This window comes from Denticeps clupeoides, chromosome 1 (genome assembly GCF_900700375.1).
Source record: "Denticeps clupeoides chromosome 1, fDenClu1.1, whole genome shotgun sequence".
Lineage (NCBI taxonomy): Eukaryota > Metazoa > Chordata > Actinopteri > Clupeiformes > Denticipitidae > Denticeps > Denticeps clupeoides.
In genome coordinates, this window is record NC_041707.1 from 28,370,494 (window position 1) to 28,387,855 (window position 17,362).

Genomic DNA, 17,362 nt, shown 5'->3' on the forward strand with positions numbered 1-17,362 from the left:
TTAGCCATAAGTCTATTTGACTATGATTTCACAAGCTTCACCCATTCCTCTTTGCAAAATCTCTAAAGCTGGATGTGAAATGTCTGCACAGCCATTTTAGGGTCTCTCCAGAGATGTTCAGTTGGAATCAAGTCTGGGCTCTGGGTTGTTGTCCTGCTGAAAGAGCAGTCTGAGTTCAAGAACACTCTGGAGCAGGTTTTCATCCAGGATGCATCACTGCAGTCATCTTTCCCTCTATCCTGACTAGTCTTACAGTTCCTGCAGTTTTTGCAGCTGAAAAATATCCCCATAGCATAATGCTGCCACCACCATGCTTCACTGTACTGATGGTATTTGCCTGGTGATTAGTGATGCCTGATTTACTTTAAATGTGACACCTGTTATTCACACCAAAGAGTTGAGTCTTTGTCTCATCAGACCACAGATTTTTGTTTCACATGGTCTGAGAATCCTTATGGTGCCTTTTGACAAACTCCAGGCAGGCTGCCATGTACCTTTTAGTAAGGAGTGGCTTCCATCTGGCCACAATACCATACCGGCCTGATTGACCAATTGCTTTAGAGATGGTTTTCCATCTAGAAAGTTCTGTTCTGTTCACAGAAGATCTTTAGAGCTTTGACAGAGTGACCATCGGGTTCTTGGTCACCTACCTGACTAAGGCCCTTCTCCCTTGATCACTCAGTTTAGGTGGCCGGCCAGTTCTAGGTAAAGTCCTGGTGGTGTTCTTACAGATGATAGAGGCCATTGTACTCCATTGGGCCATTGGGACCTTCAAAGCAGAAGATTAATACAGTTTTCTGTAATTTATTAGATTTGTGCCTTAAGACAATCCTGTCTTGGAGATCCACAGACAATTCCTTTGACTCCATGCTTTGTTTATGCTCTCACATGAACTGTCAAATCTGGGACCTTGTATAGACAGTTGTGTGCCTCTCCAAATTGTGTCCAATGAACATTTTTTCCACCTTTGGACTCCAATTAAGCTCAAGGACGAAACAGCTCAAGGACGATCAGGGGCAACAGAATTCACCTGAGCTTCATTTTGAGCTTCATGGCAAAGGCTGTAAATACTTATGTATATTTTTTTAAATACATTTTATATAGTCATTATGGGGGAAAACAGCATTGTTGGCAATAGTTTTTTTTTTTATTATTGAATCTTATAGTTCATTCTAATGCCACTTACTGGTTGACAGTTAATTCCCATAAAAAGTGTTGAGCATTTTTGAATGTTATGGGCTGAACTGTTTAGTTCTGCCTAATCTCATCAGGTGGACCAAATAACAGCCTTTATCCTGTTAAATTTTGTTAAGAATTGTGGAGTAATGGATTAAGAATATAAAAAATATTAAATGATAATGTGATCTTAGATCAAATATTTTTGGCCTGTTCATTTTCACAGTAAGGGAAATTAGTTTAGCAGGATTGTCTCAAGAAGTAGGAGTCTGTTCTGCTGTCAGGTCATAAACGGAGATTAAGTACCAAAGAAAGGCATAATCCAGGCCAGCGAGGGTCACAAAGCACTAATCACAATTCAGGAGCTTCAGTCTCATGTCCTTTCTAATTTAGCATTCCACTGGGTGTGTTTAGGATTCTGAAACCATTTGCAGAAATTCCAAACAACACAAGTTTGTTATTACTTGTTTTCATAATAGCTAGAACAGGTGTTGTTCACCTGTTTTCTGGAAGATCAGACCAAAAAAAAAAATTAAAAAGAAATGGGAACTGACAAGAACATGAAGCACTATGAGCCCTCTGGAAACAAAATTTAGTCTAAGGGAGCCTGTTTCTCTTGACATATTATTGGCAGGCATGAGCCTTTGCTCAGGGCACTTATCTTGGTCTAGTATTTGGGGTAGATAGCTTTCTCAGAGCTCAAACACAACTCACAATACTAATTAAATGTGAACAGGTAGTGGCAGTCCTTACACAGGAGCGTAGAATGCTCACATAATGTTAAGTTAATCATTTCCTCTCAGTGGTGGCATTTCCAGAGTAATAACTGCCTGAAGGGTCATCTCTAGCAGCTCATTCTCAAATTCCTCTTGGTAATTGTCAAAAATGTGAGGTAAGAAAAATAATGGCTCACAAATGGATGGATTTAAAACAAAACAAAAACGGGCTGTGGGGGTCTCACACAGACAAAAACATAAGCACACATAAAACGGATAAAATACAAGTGACCAAACAAGGACAGGACATTGCTGGAATAGATTTATTCATCCAACTCTATTACATTATAGCAAGAAATGGTAATATTTTTCAGCTTTTTGATATTTAGGGGTTAGTCAGAACATCTGGCTTGCATGTTGGCTTTGAGTTTGAAAGTGTATGCAAGAGCATATTTATTTATTTGGACAGGTGTCTTTATTGAGCTTAACATTTATTATGTAAGATCTGCTGACAAATATGTCTGATTTCTGCTGATCTATTTTTTTCATAGCCTTGGATTATCCCAAATCTTCATGCATGCTCATTTCCTGAAACATTTATCAACTCTGGCTATTAGCTTACTGCTATATTGTTGTGAGAACCGATCAAGACAATCTTCATGATAGCAGGGTCTGCACCTCACAAGACATGCTAGTGACCTCCCCTGACCAGCCAAGCTAAGGCAACTGTTAATGAGATCTCAGAAGATTAAAAAGGATTTCCTGCATTCATGACATGTGTGCAATAAACAGGAAACAGGATGTAGTTGAGGGTACTGTCTTGAATTGATAAAGGGAGTCCTATTCCACAACAGACCTGCTATTTCTTTTTGCTACACTTCTTTGAAAATATGAGGATCTCTGGAATCTGAAAGTATGATTAGTAATTGATTCTCTGACAAAGTGGGTCAGATTTGCAAACATATTGGACAAGAAGGAGACACAAAGTCATTTTAAACAGTAGAATGAGTACTCATGTGGAAGGGTGGCATTTTAATAACTTGGTAGGGATGTAGGAGCGTTGACAGGGACAAGGAGAGTGGATAAAACCCATAATCTTCCTTTCTGGACATTTTCTGTATGACCTTAATTCTTTTTACTGTGAAAGAGCTGATGTGAATCTTTATATTAGAAAACTGATTTTTCAGGTCTTGGAGACTGAAGCCCTACATGGATGAATGCTGTCCCAACTGAGTCTCACCAGACTCACATGACTGTTTTTCTTTATCATAAACTGATGTATGAACAAAGTGTGTACATTTGGTGCAGAACTAGGAGTTGGCATAATTAAAAGCATATGCAGTTTAAACCTACAGTCCGAAATGTTTCCTTAATTATAAGATATATATTCAAGATATATTTTCATGTTGTAACCACCAACTACATTCAACAATTGAAATATTTATAATATACATCACTTAATTAAGTGTTTTTTAAGGCTGTGCAGGAAGTAAGTACAAAAAATGCTAGGATTTTTCACACAATCACAGTCACTGGCATTACACTACTACTGAGAGCTGAAGTGGCAGATAAAGACTTGAGAATATTAATGGCAAGGCCTTGTCTTGCTGAGTGAGTAGGCATTCCTGGCATTTACACCATTGGATTTCTCTTTGTACACTTCCTCTACAGAGCTCTAGCAAAAAGCAGTAATTAAAATCTGGAAAATACTGAACACTAATGCACATAATTATACTGAGTCTGACCTTCAATGGCTGTTAAAAGTTTGTTTGTCAACCACCTCAACCATTTGTATTAATAACATCCTTAGCATCTAATTGTATCACATATTGATAGTGCATGCTGAAATCACCCCTAAGAGAAGCTAAATGTCACATGATTCCATCATGTGACCGGGAGTAACACGGAAACGAGGTAACGTGACTCCTATATATTAGGCTGGAGAGCAGCTGCCAATTGCTCAGTCATTGAATGACGCACGCCATTCGACTCGGCTCCGAAAACCCGCTCCCAGTAAGACCGTACCTGTCCTCTCTGTTCTCCCGATACCCGAACTCCTTCCTGTCACCCTGTCCTGCCCTGTCTTGTGTCTTAATACGCGAACGACAACATCAGTGTGGTGTTGCGGCTCGCGCCGTCCCCGTTCGCAGATTAACGCGGAGGAACTTACCTGCCTCCCTGCGTCCCACCGCACTGAGGTCTCTCGTTTCCTCCTACAAGTATCTTTCGTTCTGGTCCCGGTTCGCGTGACAGAATGACTGAGCCCGAATTACGCGCTTCACAACTCGCTGCTTTGTGCGATCGGATAGCGCGGCAGGAGAATCTTTTTGGAAGTCTGTCGCAGGAGGTTCGCTTACTGCGGCAGCGCGTTCAGGAAGTGACCGCCGCGCACCGAGACCATGAAGCGGCGAGCGTGGCGCAGAGCCCTCGCCCCCCCGCGGTTCCCGAACCCAGTTTGCCGCTCCCGGAGCGCTGGAACGGGACCGAGGGGAGCGGCGAGGTGCTCCTCACCGCTCTCTCGTTGATTTTCGAGCTACAGCCTAGCCGCTACCCCAGTGCCCGGTCCCGAATTGCCTTACTCCTAACCCGGCTCGGTGGTACCGCCGCAGAGTGGGCGGCTGCGCGAATTAGTTCCCCAAGTTCTGCGTCCCTCTCGTATGCCGAATTCGTGGAGGAATTAAAACTCACCTTCTGTCATCCGGAAGGTGTGGAAGACGTCGCGTCACAGCTTTACCATCTGCGCCAGGGTTCCTCATCAGTCAGCCAGTTTACCGCCAGATTCCGGACCCTGGCTGCAAAGACTCCGCTGGGCGACCACGCCCTCCGGATGATGTACTATGAGGGACTGGCCCCACGAATTCGTGGTGAGATGGTCAGCCGGGAGATGCCAGCAACGTATGAGGCCCTCATACAACTCGCTATGCGGATTGATCGCCACCTGCTGGCACTCCCGAAAACTGCGGCCCCCACTCCGACCCTGCATCAGACCCCTCGACCTCCGATATCACCACCTCAGCCCACCGTCACTCCTCCAGAACATAGGGGGGAACCCATGCAGCTGGGACGGACAACCCTCACGCCTGAAGAGAAGCAACGGCGTTTTCGGGAGGGTTTGTGTGCATACTGCGCTTCCCCCTCACACATCCGCCTGACCTGCCCTATTCGTCCGGGGAGACGGGACACCCAGCAGATCAGCACGGCGCGGCCATCTAGGCCCCTTCCTCCACATCTGATGCCACCGACCTCCCGACTCACTCTCCCAGCCGTCCTGGAATGTAATCAGCGAAGCATCTCCACCACAGCCTTTGTGGACTCCGGGGCGGCTGGAAATTTCATAGACCACTCCTTCATCCGACAACATCACATTCCCCTGGAACTCCTCCCAAGTCCGCTCACAATCACCTCCGTGGATGGTCATCCTATCTCCGCAGGACCCATCATTCACCGTACGGTCCCTCTGCAACTCCGGCTGGACTCCCATGTGGAGAAAATCCAATTTCTGGTGACCAAGATTATCACCTCACCACTCCTCCTCGGGTTCCCCTGGTTGTCACTACATGAACCCCATCTCTCCTGGTCGTCGGGCATGGTGTTGGAGTGGGGAGCGCACTGCCATCACCATTGCCTTCTGCCACAACCCTCCTCGTCTGTCTCCACGAACCCAGAACCAAGTCCTCCAGTGTTAGACAACATCCCCTCTTGTTACCATGACCTAGCCACCGTCTTCAGTGCAGCCAAAGCCGCCCAGCTGCCTCCCCATCGACCAGGCGACATGGCCATTGACCTGCTGCCGGGAACCACTCCTCCGAAAGGACATCTCTACTCCCTCTCCAAGGCAGAGCAATTGGCCATGGAGCGGTTTGTGGCAGAGGCGCTTCAAAACGGCACCATCCGCCCATCGACCTCCCCGGCCGCGGCAGGGTTCTTCTTCGTGACCAAGAAGGATGGTGGCCTGCGCCCGTGCGTGGACTATCGGGGACTCAATAAAATCACCATCAAAAATCGAACACCGTTACCCCTCACCAACACCGCCCTGGACGCCCTCTCGGGAGCCAAATACTTCACGAAGCTGGATCTCCGGTCTGCCTACAACCTGATTCGTATCCGGGAGGGCGACGAGTGGAAAACTGCCTTCATCACCCCCACTGGTCATTTTGAATCCCTCGTAATTCCATTCGGTCTATGCAACGCACCCGCCGTCTTCCAGCAGTTCATAAATGATACTCTCCAGGACATGCTGGGACGGTGGGTGTATGCCTACCTGGACGACGTACTTATTTACTCCCCCACTCTCGAATCCCATATTCAACACGTGAGGGCAGTACTAAAGAGATTGCTCGCCCACCGACTGTACTGTAAGCTGGAAAAATGCGCCTTCCACCAGCGCTCCACCACGTTCCTGGGTTTTACCATCTCGTCCCAGGGTGTGGCCATGGAGCCCAAGAAGCTAGAAGCAGTGGCGTCGTGGCCCCTACCCACGACGCTGAAGCAACTGCAACGGTTTCTTGGGTTTGCAAATTTCTATCGTCGCTTCATCCGTGGCTACAGTACGGTCGCAGCACCCCTCACTGCTCTCACCAAACCGTCACCAGGTCCGTTTCGCCTAACCCCGGAGGCCATTCAAGCATTTAAATCTTTGTGTCGGCATTTCACCACTGCCCCCATTCTTCAACACCCAGACCCTACCCTTCCGTTTGTGGTAGAAGTGGACGCGTCAGAGGTGGGTGCTGGCGCCGTCCTCTCTCAACGCGGTCCGGACCGGAAATTGCACCCGTGTTGCTTCTTCTCGCGGAAGTTCACCCCTGCACAGCGGCGATACGGGGTGGGGGACCGTGAGCTGCTGGCAGTCAGGTGGGCCCTCGAGGAGTGGCGGCACTGGCTGCAAGGCAGTGACACCCCCTTTCTGGTCTGGACCGATCACCAAAACCTCATCTCAATCAAGGCTACCAAACAACTGAATCCCCGCCAGGCGAGGTGGGCATTATTTTTCGAGCAATTCAACTTCCAACTCTCCTACCGTCCCGGGTCCAAAAATCAAAAGGCCGATGCTCTTTCCCGTCAACACGCCCCAGACTCACCATCCTCTGACCCCGAACCCGTTCTTCCTCCTCATCGCATCCTAGGCCCTCTCCGGTGGTCCCTCGAGACGAAGGTCCGGGCAGCCCAGGCATCCAATCCTGGCCCAGACAACACCCCACCCGGGTGCCTGTACGTCCCAAATACCTGCCGACCCGATGTACTGCATTGGGGCCATTCTTCCGTCCTCTCAGGCCATCCAGGACGCCAACGGACCCTCTCCTTCATTCGCCGAGCATTCTGGTGGCCTTCAGTACGACGGGACGTACAGGCCTACGTGGATGCCTGTGATGTCTGTGCCCGGGCCAAGACTCCCAACACTCCGGCTGCTGGGCCCCTGCGTCCCCTTCACATTCCTCATCGCCCCTGGACCCACCTCGCCTTGGACTTCATCACCGGCCTCCCTGAAGCTAGTGGTATGACCACCATCCTGACCATAGTGGATCGTTTCTCCAAAGCGGTCCACTTGGTCGCCCTGCCCGGCCTACCGTCCTCTGCCACAACCGCTGACCTCGTGCTTCAACACGTGGTCCGCCTCCATGGGTTCCCCCAAGACATCGTCTCTGATCGGGGACCCCAATTCGTCTCAGCTGTGTGGAAGGCGTTCTGTCGCCTTATTGGATCGACCTGCAGCCTCTCCTCTGGCTACCATCCCCAGACCAACGGTCAGGTGGAGAGGGCCAACCAACAGCTGGGACGATACCTGCGGTGCTTTGCATCAGAACATCAACGCACCTGGCCCGGGTTTCTCCTGTGGGCAGAGCTGGCCCACAACTTGCAAGTCTCCTCCGCCACCGGCCATAGTCCCTTTGAGATCTGCCATGGATATCAGCCCCCCATCTTCACGCACCAGGTGCCTGCAGGCGGGGTCCCCTCGGCCCGTCAGATGATCCGCGGTTGCCGAAAGGCCTGGAAATCTGCGCGGTCGGCCCTCCTCATCGCCTCCCGAAGGATGTCCACCCAGCACGATCGCCGGCACCCTCGTCGACTGCACTTCCGAGTGGGACAGCGGGTGTGGCTGTCCACCAAAGACCTACGTCTCAGGACTGAGTCACACAAACTGTCCCCTCGATACATCGGACCATTCCGGATCCTCAGTCGGATCAACCCTCTCACATACCGTCTCCAACTCCCTCCTGCCATCCGTGTTCATCCAGTCTTCCATGTCAGCAAACTCAAACCCTTTTTCCGATCCTCGCTTCATCCTCCTGCTCCGGATCCGCCACCACCACGCATTGTCGACGGGGGACCCGCCTACACTGTGGAGCGCATTATTGCCTCTCGCCGCAGAGGTCGGGGGGTCCAGTACCTGGTGCATTGGACCGGCTATGGACCAGAAGAACGGTCTTGGATCCCGAGTCGTTTCATCCTGGACCCGTCTCTGGTGGCTGAGTACCGGCAGCGTACCGCCGCCACTCCGGGGTCGGCCCTGGAGGGGGGGGGTACTGTCACATGATTCCATCATGTGACCGGGAGTAACACGGAAACAAGGTAACGTGACTCCTATATATTAGGCTGGAGAGCAGCTGCCAATTGCTCAGTCATTGAATGACGCACGCCATTCGACTCGGCTCCGAAAACCCGCTCCCAGTAAGTGCATACATTGTGTGATTTTAGAGCTGATTTTGCACTTGTGTTATTCCTTAAGTCTAGCTCAATTGCCGTTTGATCATGAATCCTACAGTGTACATATCAAATTCTATTTGTCACATATTGCAAGTAAACAATGAACCAATATGCAAATATTACACTTTTATGTCTTTAACCTAAAACATAAAATATGTGTAACAGGTAGGGTGAAGGTGTGCAAATGGATGAAGTCAAATTATAAAGTGATAAAGTAAAAAAAAAAATACAAATTGTGCAGGAGTAAAAAGAGTTAAAAGTTTGTGCAAGGATTTCTGGGGGGACTGAGTCCAGACGTGATTGAAAGTGAAAGTGCTGGAGTGTATTGGAGTTCTATGAAGTGCTGTTATTTTTGAGAGCTCGAATAGCCTGCGGGAAGAAGATCCTCCTCATTCTCTCTTTGTTGGACTTCAGGGAGCGGAAGTGCTTCCCTGATCACAGCAGAGAGAACTGTCCATTGTTGGGGTGGCTGAGGTCCTTTACTATCTTCCTGGCCCTGCTCCAGAAACGCTTGCTGTAGGTTGATTGAAGGTCAGGGAGCTTGGTACAGATGATGCGTTCAGCTGATCAAACCACCCTCTGTAGGGCTTGCCTTTCCTGCATGGTGCTGTTCCCGAACCAGGTTGAGACGTTTCCCGTCAGGATGCTCTCTATGGTGCACCTTTCTGAGCACCTTGGAGGGCAGTCTAAAGTCTCTCAGGCGTCTGAGGTGGTAGACACGTTGCCGGGACTTTTTCACCACTGTGTTGATGTGACAGGACCATGGCAGGTCCTGCGTGATGTGAACACAGAGGTATCGGAAGCTGTCCACTCTCTCCACTGGGCTCCTGTTGATTACAGGGGTCTGGTAGTTCCTCTCCTGCTTGTACTAAAGTCCACTATCAACTCCTTGGTCATGCTGACGTTCAGGTGGAAATTGTTCCTCTGGCACCAATTCTCCAGATTTCCAACCTCCTCCAGGTAGGCCGTCTCATTGTTGTCAGAGATCAGGCCCACCATGACAGTGTCGTCAGCAAACTTAATGATGGTGGTGGAGTTTGTAGTGGCTGTACAGTCGTGGGTTTACAGCCCATTACAACAAAGAAAAGAAAAGATATAATAAAACTAAGATGAAACGGAGCAACTTAACAAGTAATTTATTAACAGCCGGTGAGGAGGGCGGGTCAGGCATGGGCCTGTGTCCGCCTCCAGGGCCGTGTAGCGAGAGGGGCTGCATGGTCCCAGAAGGCCCCAGCCTGGGGTGCCTGCGCGGTGCAGGGAAAGACGCAAGATGCGTCAGAGGGGACGTGCGGAGACAGGGCCCGTACGTACCCGGATGGATCGGCCCTGATTTTTCAGTGCAGGTCCGAGGGTCCAGGGCAGCCATGCGAGCCATGAAATAAATAATATTATCAACTGTCAATGTTTTTGAAATATAATAAATCAATTAATAATTCCATTAATCAATTAAGGAATCCATTTTAAAAATGGTCACCAAATATTGTTAATTCATTTGTGCAGATCCAAGGGATCTGTATTCTGCCATGTGGAATGATGCATGTGCTGCTCTTTTTGCACAGCTTTAGGGAGACCGAACTAAATATATTGACAAATGACTTAATTAGAAGTAGCAACACAGTGATGGCAGAATTAATTATTTAGTGCCATCCTGTCATCTGGAGACTAATTGTGTCATAGTCAGCAAGGCAATCACCAAGTCAATGCCTTGCCAACCCCCATACAGACCTTCCTTTCTACCTACATTTAGTACATTTTAGTGCACAGCAGATTATCAGGTCCTTCCTATTTTAATTTCCTTTGCCCTGCTCACTGATGATTGAATCGGATAGCGTGACTGAGTGCATTCTCTATGGTTCAGTATGCACTCATTGCCATACCAATGAGCCTTTTGGCTTTGCTCTCATGTTAAGCATACCAAGGTTTCCTGCCATTACTATTACATTTACATTTACAGCATTTATCAGACGCCCTTATCCAGAGCGACTTACAATCAGTAGTTACAGGGACAGTCCCCCTGGAGCAACTCAGGGTTAAGTGTCTTGCTCAGGAACACAATGGTAGTAAATGGCTAGCTAGTAAGTGGGATTCGAACCCGGGTCTTCTGGTTCATAGGCGAGTGTGTTACCCACTAGGCTACTACCACCCTACCATTTACATTACATTACATTTACGGCATTTGGCAGACGCCCTTATCCAGAGCGACTTACAACGTGCTTTCAAGTTACCATCGATGAAGACCAAGTGGGTTCCTCTTTACTTCACTGTATTTGCTGGTTGCATGTGATAAATGGAACTTGTGCTCAAGGTAGTGATTGATGTAGAAAAAAGACACAATTTATTCTACAGTTTTCTTACATTTCAGAGGAATGTGAGAGCTGCTCATTAACAATGTGTTGGGTTTCAGCATTTGGCCATTGCATGTGATGTATTTTGTTATCCTGTGTGGGATAATTTAATTTGTTTGATTTAGGAGTTAGGCATCTTTTTTGATGGTGTTTGTGTCCCCTAATGATGATGGAACATTTCAGGCTGTTGGCAGTCAAAATATAAAGTCCACTGATTCCCTATTTGTATCTCAAGTGTTAATAAGGGAATGTAGAATATTATATAAAAATAAGACTTCCACAACTTTATCATAAACATATGGGCAACCCAGTGACACATATCGATTTTGCAAAAAGGTGGCTGGTGAGGAGGAGAGCTTATCCTCAGATCCACAGGACCTTTCTTTGCAACCACCCAGTTAAAGCCAGTCATGCTGAGTTTTCTGCCAAAAACACATCAAGTGCTAATTGTAGTTGGCAGTGTATTTAGTTGATGCAGATAAACCCAGTTTTGCACATCTGCTTGATCTTCATGAAGTACTTTTTCCTCACCCACTTCTCGTCTTTCATTCTTTCTGCTGAAAGTTGGATGTTCAGCTGACAACTGCAGTGCTGTCCTAACTCTTTTCTCAGCTCGCCTTCGGAAAAGCTGCCAGTGCTGTGTCTGTGGTAGGTAGGCATTGCAGAGACTGTGCCAGCTTTACACAAATGCCTATTCATCAAGCCAGCCAGCATCCTGGCACGCTGCAGGTCAGTTGTACTACCAGAGAGACTCTAGCATGGCTAGCTAATTTGGTTTCTGAAGGTAGCCTTTCAATCACTTTTTAATGAATGCCTCAGCGAGCAAAATGACTGGAATTTGTACTAAGCCCCCCCCATTAAAAAGTGGAATAATACCTTGTGCATTATATGTATGTAAATAATAATTACTTTTATGCCTGCTGATTGCTTTTCTTAATGGTACACACAAAAAGAAAAAAATCTGTAAAAACTTATATACACATTTCACGGGGAAGGGAAGCGCAGAGTCAGGACTCTCTGGGAAGAAGTCATTCCTTTGTATGTCCTACAAGAAACACTCCCCTGCATCAGCATCCTTTTTTCTTACTTAAAATCACAGTAAAAGATGAGTCAGCACATTTCAATCACCAGCTGTGGATATATCAGTCAGCAAATCATTGCTGGTGTTGTAGCACAGTGTAATCCTTTCAAAGCTGAAAAAAACAATCCATTGAGTAGGCAGTCATTTGATATAGGATCATGGTGGACCATCATGATTGTTAGTAACTGACTGCTCCAATTGCTTTCAATTACAGATAACAAGCTAAAAACTAAAAGGAAGATCAGGAAGGGTAGCCACAACCCTAGGCTGAATGAATCAATGTCAGATTATTCACCACTTTCAGCCTTGCCTCAGACGTCAAGGTTCACCTACAGTGCTCACCTCCAAGCAGAATTAATGTGGGCAGGATGCCAGAGGTTTTAAACACAGAGTAATGGTTCTCTGCTGCAGACCAGAAATGTCATAAACAATGAGCAACAGCATGTCAAACTGCATAATTGTGTTGTGACTGCAACTAAAGCAATGTGAGCAACAAAAAGTAATTTATGAACAACCAAAAAAAAATGCATTAGTGTATTCCTATGTAGATTGCACACTACTCCTTCAAAGAGTCATTTGATTGGGGAGGCAGGTGATCTGAAATGATAAGCGATGACAAGGAAGAAAGACTCATTCGCATGACGTCACAAAAAAGGGGTTTAATCCTTGATGAACAGGACAGGGGAGACATCCGGTAACATGTAACAATGACCTGATGGTGAACAGGGCAGCTTTATATGATCAGACACAGGTGAACACGATTAGTAAACATTACACAGGATGGACGTGAGTCCAATCACAATGTGCTGAAGTCCCTGTGTGATAGACAGTCATGCTCATTTAATGCCCAAATAAACACAACCAAGGATGCCTGGGGGAGTATCTCTATGAGCGTTTCCATTTTTCGCGACCATCAATAATTTATTTAAGCAATATTCTCAGTCCACACATCTCTAATATGACCCATCATGGAAATGCTCTCCGCACCGAGCAAATTCTGTGTATAGCACTTCATTTTATTGCGAATGCCAGTTTTTTGTACAATATCGGTGATGCGGAGCATGTGTCCAAGGCAACCGTCTGTTGGGCTGTCAGAAAAGTGACCCTTGCACTGAAAAGACCTCTGTGCACCTTTGCATCGTTCCCAGGTCACAGAACAACCAGACATCTCAAGGAAGCGTTCCACAGAATTGCAGGTATCAGTGTAAGCAATAATTAATTTGGGTTCTAATGCTTGGAGACTGGAAGCACTCAATGTGACATTTTAGGGTTTCCAGGTGTGATTGGCTGCATTGATGGAACTTACATTCCCATTATAGCTCCTTCAATAAATGAAGGAGATTATGTTAATAAGAGATCTGTCCACAGCATTAATGTAGAGCTAAGCATAAATAATACCTTTTAACTTTCCAAATTAAATATACTTTACAATACAGCTGCTGCAGCTAATTATTTGTCTTCCCCTTGAAGATCATAAGTGATGCTGAATACATGATTAGCAATGTGGAAGCAAAGTGGCCTGGGTCTGTACATGACTCTCAAATTTTTGGTGAGTCCACCCTGAGTGAAAGAGTTGCCCGTGGTGAGTTTATATACAGTACAGCTTTATCCTGATCAATATTCTGCATCTGTAAATTGTATCTTGTATCATCATAGGAGAGTTTGATGGTTACCTACTGGGAGACAGAGGGTAACCCTGCCAGTGGCATCTGCTGACCCCTTACCCTGACCCCGAGCCCGGCCCACAGCAATGCTACAACGTAGCTCACTGCAAGACACTAGCTCGGGTGGAGATGACCATCGGGATACTCAAGGCCCGATTCCAGTGCCTTCGCATGCTCAGGGTCACCCCAGAAAGGGCTTGTGACATCATTGTGGCATGTGTAGTTCTACACAACATCGCCACAATCAGAGGGGAAGAATTTCCTACCCCTTTCCCTGATGATGCAGACATTAATCCCAACCACCCTGCTGATGTACAAGATGGGAGAGCTGTTAGAGACAGGTCTGCCACAATAATTTCTGACTGAAACGTCACCTCCCCAGAGTCAGAGAAAGACAAAATGCCTCTTTTTAATGATGTCTTCTTTATTTCCTGCAAGTACAAATGTTGTATAGTTAATCCTTTGTTGTTTATAAAATTAAACATCACCCACCTTTAACTGATGATCCAGCAGTTGTATTTCTCTTTCCAAATTAGACTTCTCAATTTGGTTTTGTAGGTACACCTTATATAGTTGTTTCACAGGGAGCTATAGGAACACAAATGAAGTTGAATTTTAGTGCCATGTCTACGTAGTGTCATAGTAAGTAGTGGATGCTGAACAATATTCTTACTGAGGTAAGCTGTGCTGTGGAGGTTGATGGACCCTCTTCCTCATTAATGGACCCCGTATCATTACCAGCTCTGTTGTAGAGAAAGAAGCTGTAAGTTGGATTGCAGAACAACGTATTAACTGAAACCAAAGTTATTTTACAAAAGTGTAGACCTCAACAGGCCTCTCTGCATCTTCCCTTTCTGTGGCGGCTGATAAGGTGTCTTCATCATCCCCCTGTAGTGAAACAGAATTTCTCCCTTATATTCCACCCATTATTAACACATTGGAATATTAAGTGTAGCTACTTACACCAGCGTGGAGGTCTGTTATAGTAGAGGGCTCCACAAGACAGATTACACCATCACTAACTGGTAGAAGAAGATTAGTCAGCTAATGATTTCCCAGAACAGTGCCCCATCTAATGTTTTTCTTTTGTTTAAATACAGTGCATGTCTCATCACATTTTTTCTGAGTCACCTTAGAATAGATTGATATCTGAGAGCAACAGCAGCCAATTACAGAGAACTGTAGCCTATAATTGAGTGGACAGCCTTTACATCTAACATATGCCATTCATTTGAATTACTTACCTCTTATGTAGGCCCTTATGTCCTGAGGTGTGGCTGGATCTGCTGAGCTCCCTCCAGGGATGCCCTCAGCAATAGGTCGCCCACTGTTTTGACTGAGGGCCAGCTCTTCAGCCTCTGTGAGCGGGGGTGGTGGTGGTCCACCACCTGTTTTACGGGCCTCAGCCTTATTTCTGTTGGCTATAATGGGGGGTCAGATTTGAACATATGCATCTCTCAAAATGTGAGTTTTCTGGATATCTAACAGTCAGTTACGTGTGACTTTCATATAGACAATATTAAGTACTGGCAGTGATGGAATTTTGCTTTTTCTTTGTTTAGGGGATTTCCCTTAAACATAGCTATCTGTCAGGACTACGGACTTACAGGGGAAGGAAGCGCAGAGGTCTGACATGCTGGGAAGGGGGTTTTATTTTATAATAAACAATAAACACAAAGAAAGAATGGCGCGGTGGCCAAAAATGGGAAATAAAGGGGAACAACACAAACAAACCCGCAGGCGTGTGGTGATTGCCAGAACTGAAAATACTAACACCTACACGGTTACAATGTCAAGTTCACGAAACTGCCGGAGACCTGGAAGGGGCAGAAACATCCGGCAGGATTGGCCACCGGTGTTGAGCACAGCTGCAGTCAATCCTGACACTATCACATGTAGAATACAACCACTGAATGCAGTTTAATGACAGCAGGCTAAACAACATCACAACTGCTTGTAAATAAAGTGTAAAAAATAAAATGTAAGTCATTCCTCACCTGTTTGAACTATATTTTTATATTTCATCTTTAATTGCTGCCATGTCCTTTTTGCGCCTGTTGGGTTGCACCTGTGCGCTCAAAAAACATATGGAATATGAATGTTGAATGAGTGGAACATTCAAGACCAAACTTTTTTTTTTTTCCCTCTAATTAATACTCATGCATTGACTTGGTCTGCAATTTTCTGCCACACAAGCTCTCTCTTTTGCTGCTGCTGCAGTATTGCTATTTCTTCTTAAAAGATGCAAATTTTCTACATATGCAGTCATTAAAGTGTCCAATTCTAATGGGGAGAAGTAGGAGGCTCTAACTTTTTGTCCACTAGTTGTCATGGTGAATCGTTATCTGTGTTCCATTGATGAGGGCTTTTTATATCCTCATGCACGAGTGTAACTCAGGTTAACTTTGACTCAGAGATGATTGAACTAACTCGGTTGAGTTGGCCAACTGAGAGTTGAGGTTTTGACTTAGAGTTTGTTAAACCTGCTTTCTGAAACGGAAGCCCTTTCTGACGTTTACCTTTTAAAAGGTGAAATACTTGGGGAAATAATAACTTGCACGTCTGCTAGCTATCCTTTAGCTATCCTTTGTTTTTTTTTATAACAATTTTTTTTTATTTTCAAACATTAATTGGTACAGCATTTAAATTTTCTTTTACATCTACCTAACAAAAAAAATTAACAAAGAAGCAAATGATAATAATAATAGTACTTAGATGAACAAAAAAAAAAAAGATAATAATAATAATTATTATTATAATAATAAATACTCCAAATAAATAAATATCTATAAGATACTTGTCTGTATTTTTTCAATGCCAGAAAGTTCCACAAAGGAATCAGAGTCCAGGCTCTGCAGAAAATCACAAAACAACTTCCAAATGGACCAAAACACATGGAGTCTGTTCTTCAAAAAATAAGCAAGACATGAAGTCATCCCTTTTATCCACTGAGACACGTTAGGACTTTCTTCATTTTTCCAATAGCAAGCAATTACACGTTTAGCTTCCAACAAACAAATAATCAGCAGCAATCTTTCATGTTTGGTGATTTTAAAATTCAAAGGACAAATATGTAATATACACAGCTTGGGATCAAAAGGAATGATTTTACCAATGATTTTACTTATAAATGTTCAATATTTTAACCCAAAAACAGTTAACTTTAGTACATTCCCACATACAATGGAATAAAGTTCCCTTCTCTTGCTTACATTTGTAACATTCATCAGAAATAGTCGGATTAAAGTAGTGTTATTTAACTGGAGTGATATATTGTCTACTCAGCCATTTGTACCTGAAGCAGTCTCAAATAGGTGTTCCTTGTCTGAGTTTGAGCTTTTAAACATGCTATTTGCCACTCTTCCTCAGTTATATTGACCTGCAGGTCTATCATTAAATGATTCTTTAGATTTGGCCATAAACTGCTTATATAATAAAGATATTTGCCCTTTACCCTTCAAACATTTAAGTGTAATGTTTTCTAATGTAGAGGAGGTTCAACTAGGCTTTGACCTTGTCTAGAATGAATGAAACTGCGTAATTGCAAATTGCCAAAAACTGGTGAAAAGTGAGAAAGTTGTGATAATTCACCTAGATGAGTAAGAGCCTCATACCAAACTATTATAGTATTTCTTGTGTATGGATTCTTTGTACACTTAATCAGTTTTTTAATATCTG

General features: G+C 45.3%; 1 protein-coding gene and 1 long non-coding RNA gene across 2 annotated transcripts in view; one reads left to right on the forward strand and one right to left on the reverse strand.

The window, feature by feature from the left end:
* LOC114801337 (putative nuclease HARBI1) overlaps window positions 1-14,050 on the forward strand; it is a 44,024-nt gene extending 29,974 nt beyond the window's left edge. Inside the window, 4 exon segments of the mRNA XM_028999489.1 lie at window positions 12,887-13,216; window positions 13,289-13,420; window positions 13,498-13,602; window positions 13,677-14,050. Coding sequence (XP_028855322.1) covers window positions 12,887-13,216; window positions 13,289-13,420; window positions 13,498-13,602; window positions 13,677-14,050 — 941 coding nt within the window.
* Window positions 14,051-14,119: 69 nt separating this feature from the next.
* On the reverse strand, window positions 14,120-14,822 carry LOC114790553 (uncharacterized). The gene is made up of 4 exons (XR_003749827.1): window positions 14,648-14,822; window positions 14,510-14,572; window positions 14,358-14,427; window positions 14,120-14,272 (listed from the first exon to the last, which is right to left on the reverse strand). It is a non-coding gene; the product is annotated as an uncharacterized LOC114790553 (long non-coding RNA).
* Window positions 14,823-17,362: the final 2,540 nt, after the last annotated feature.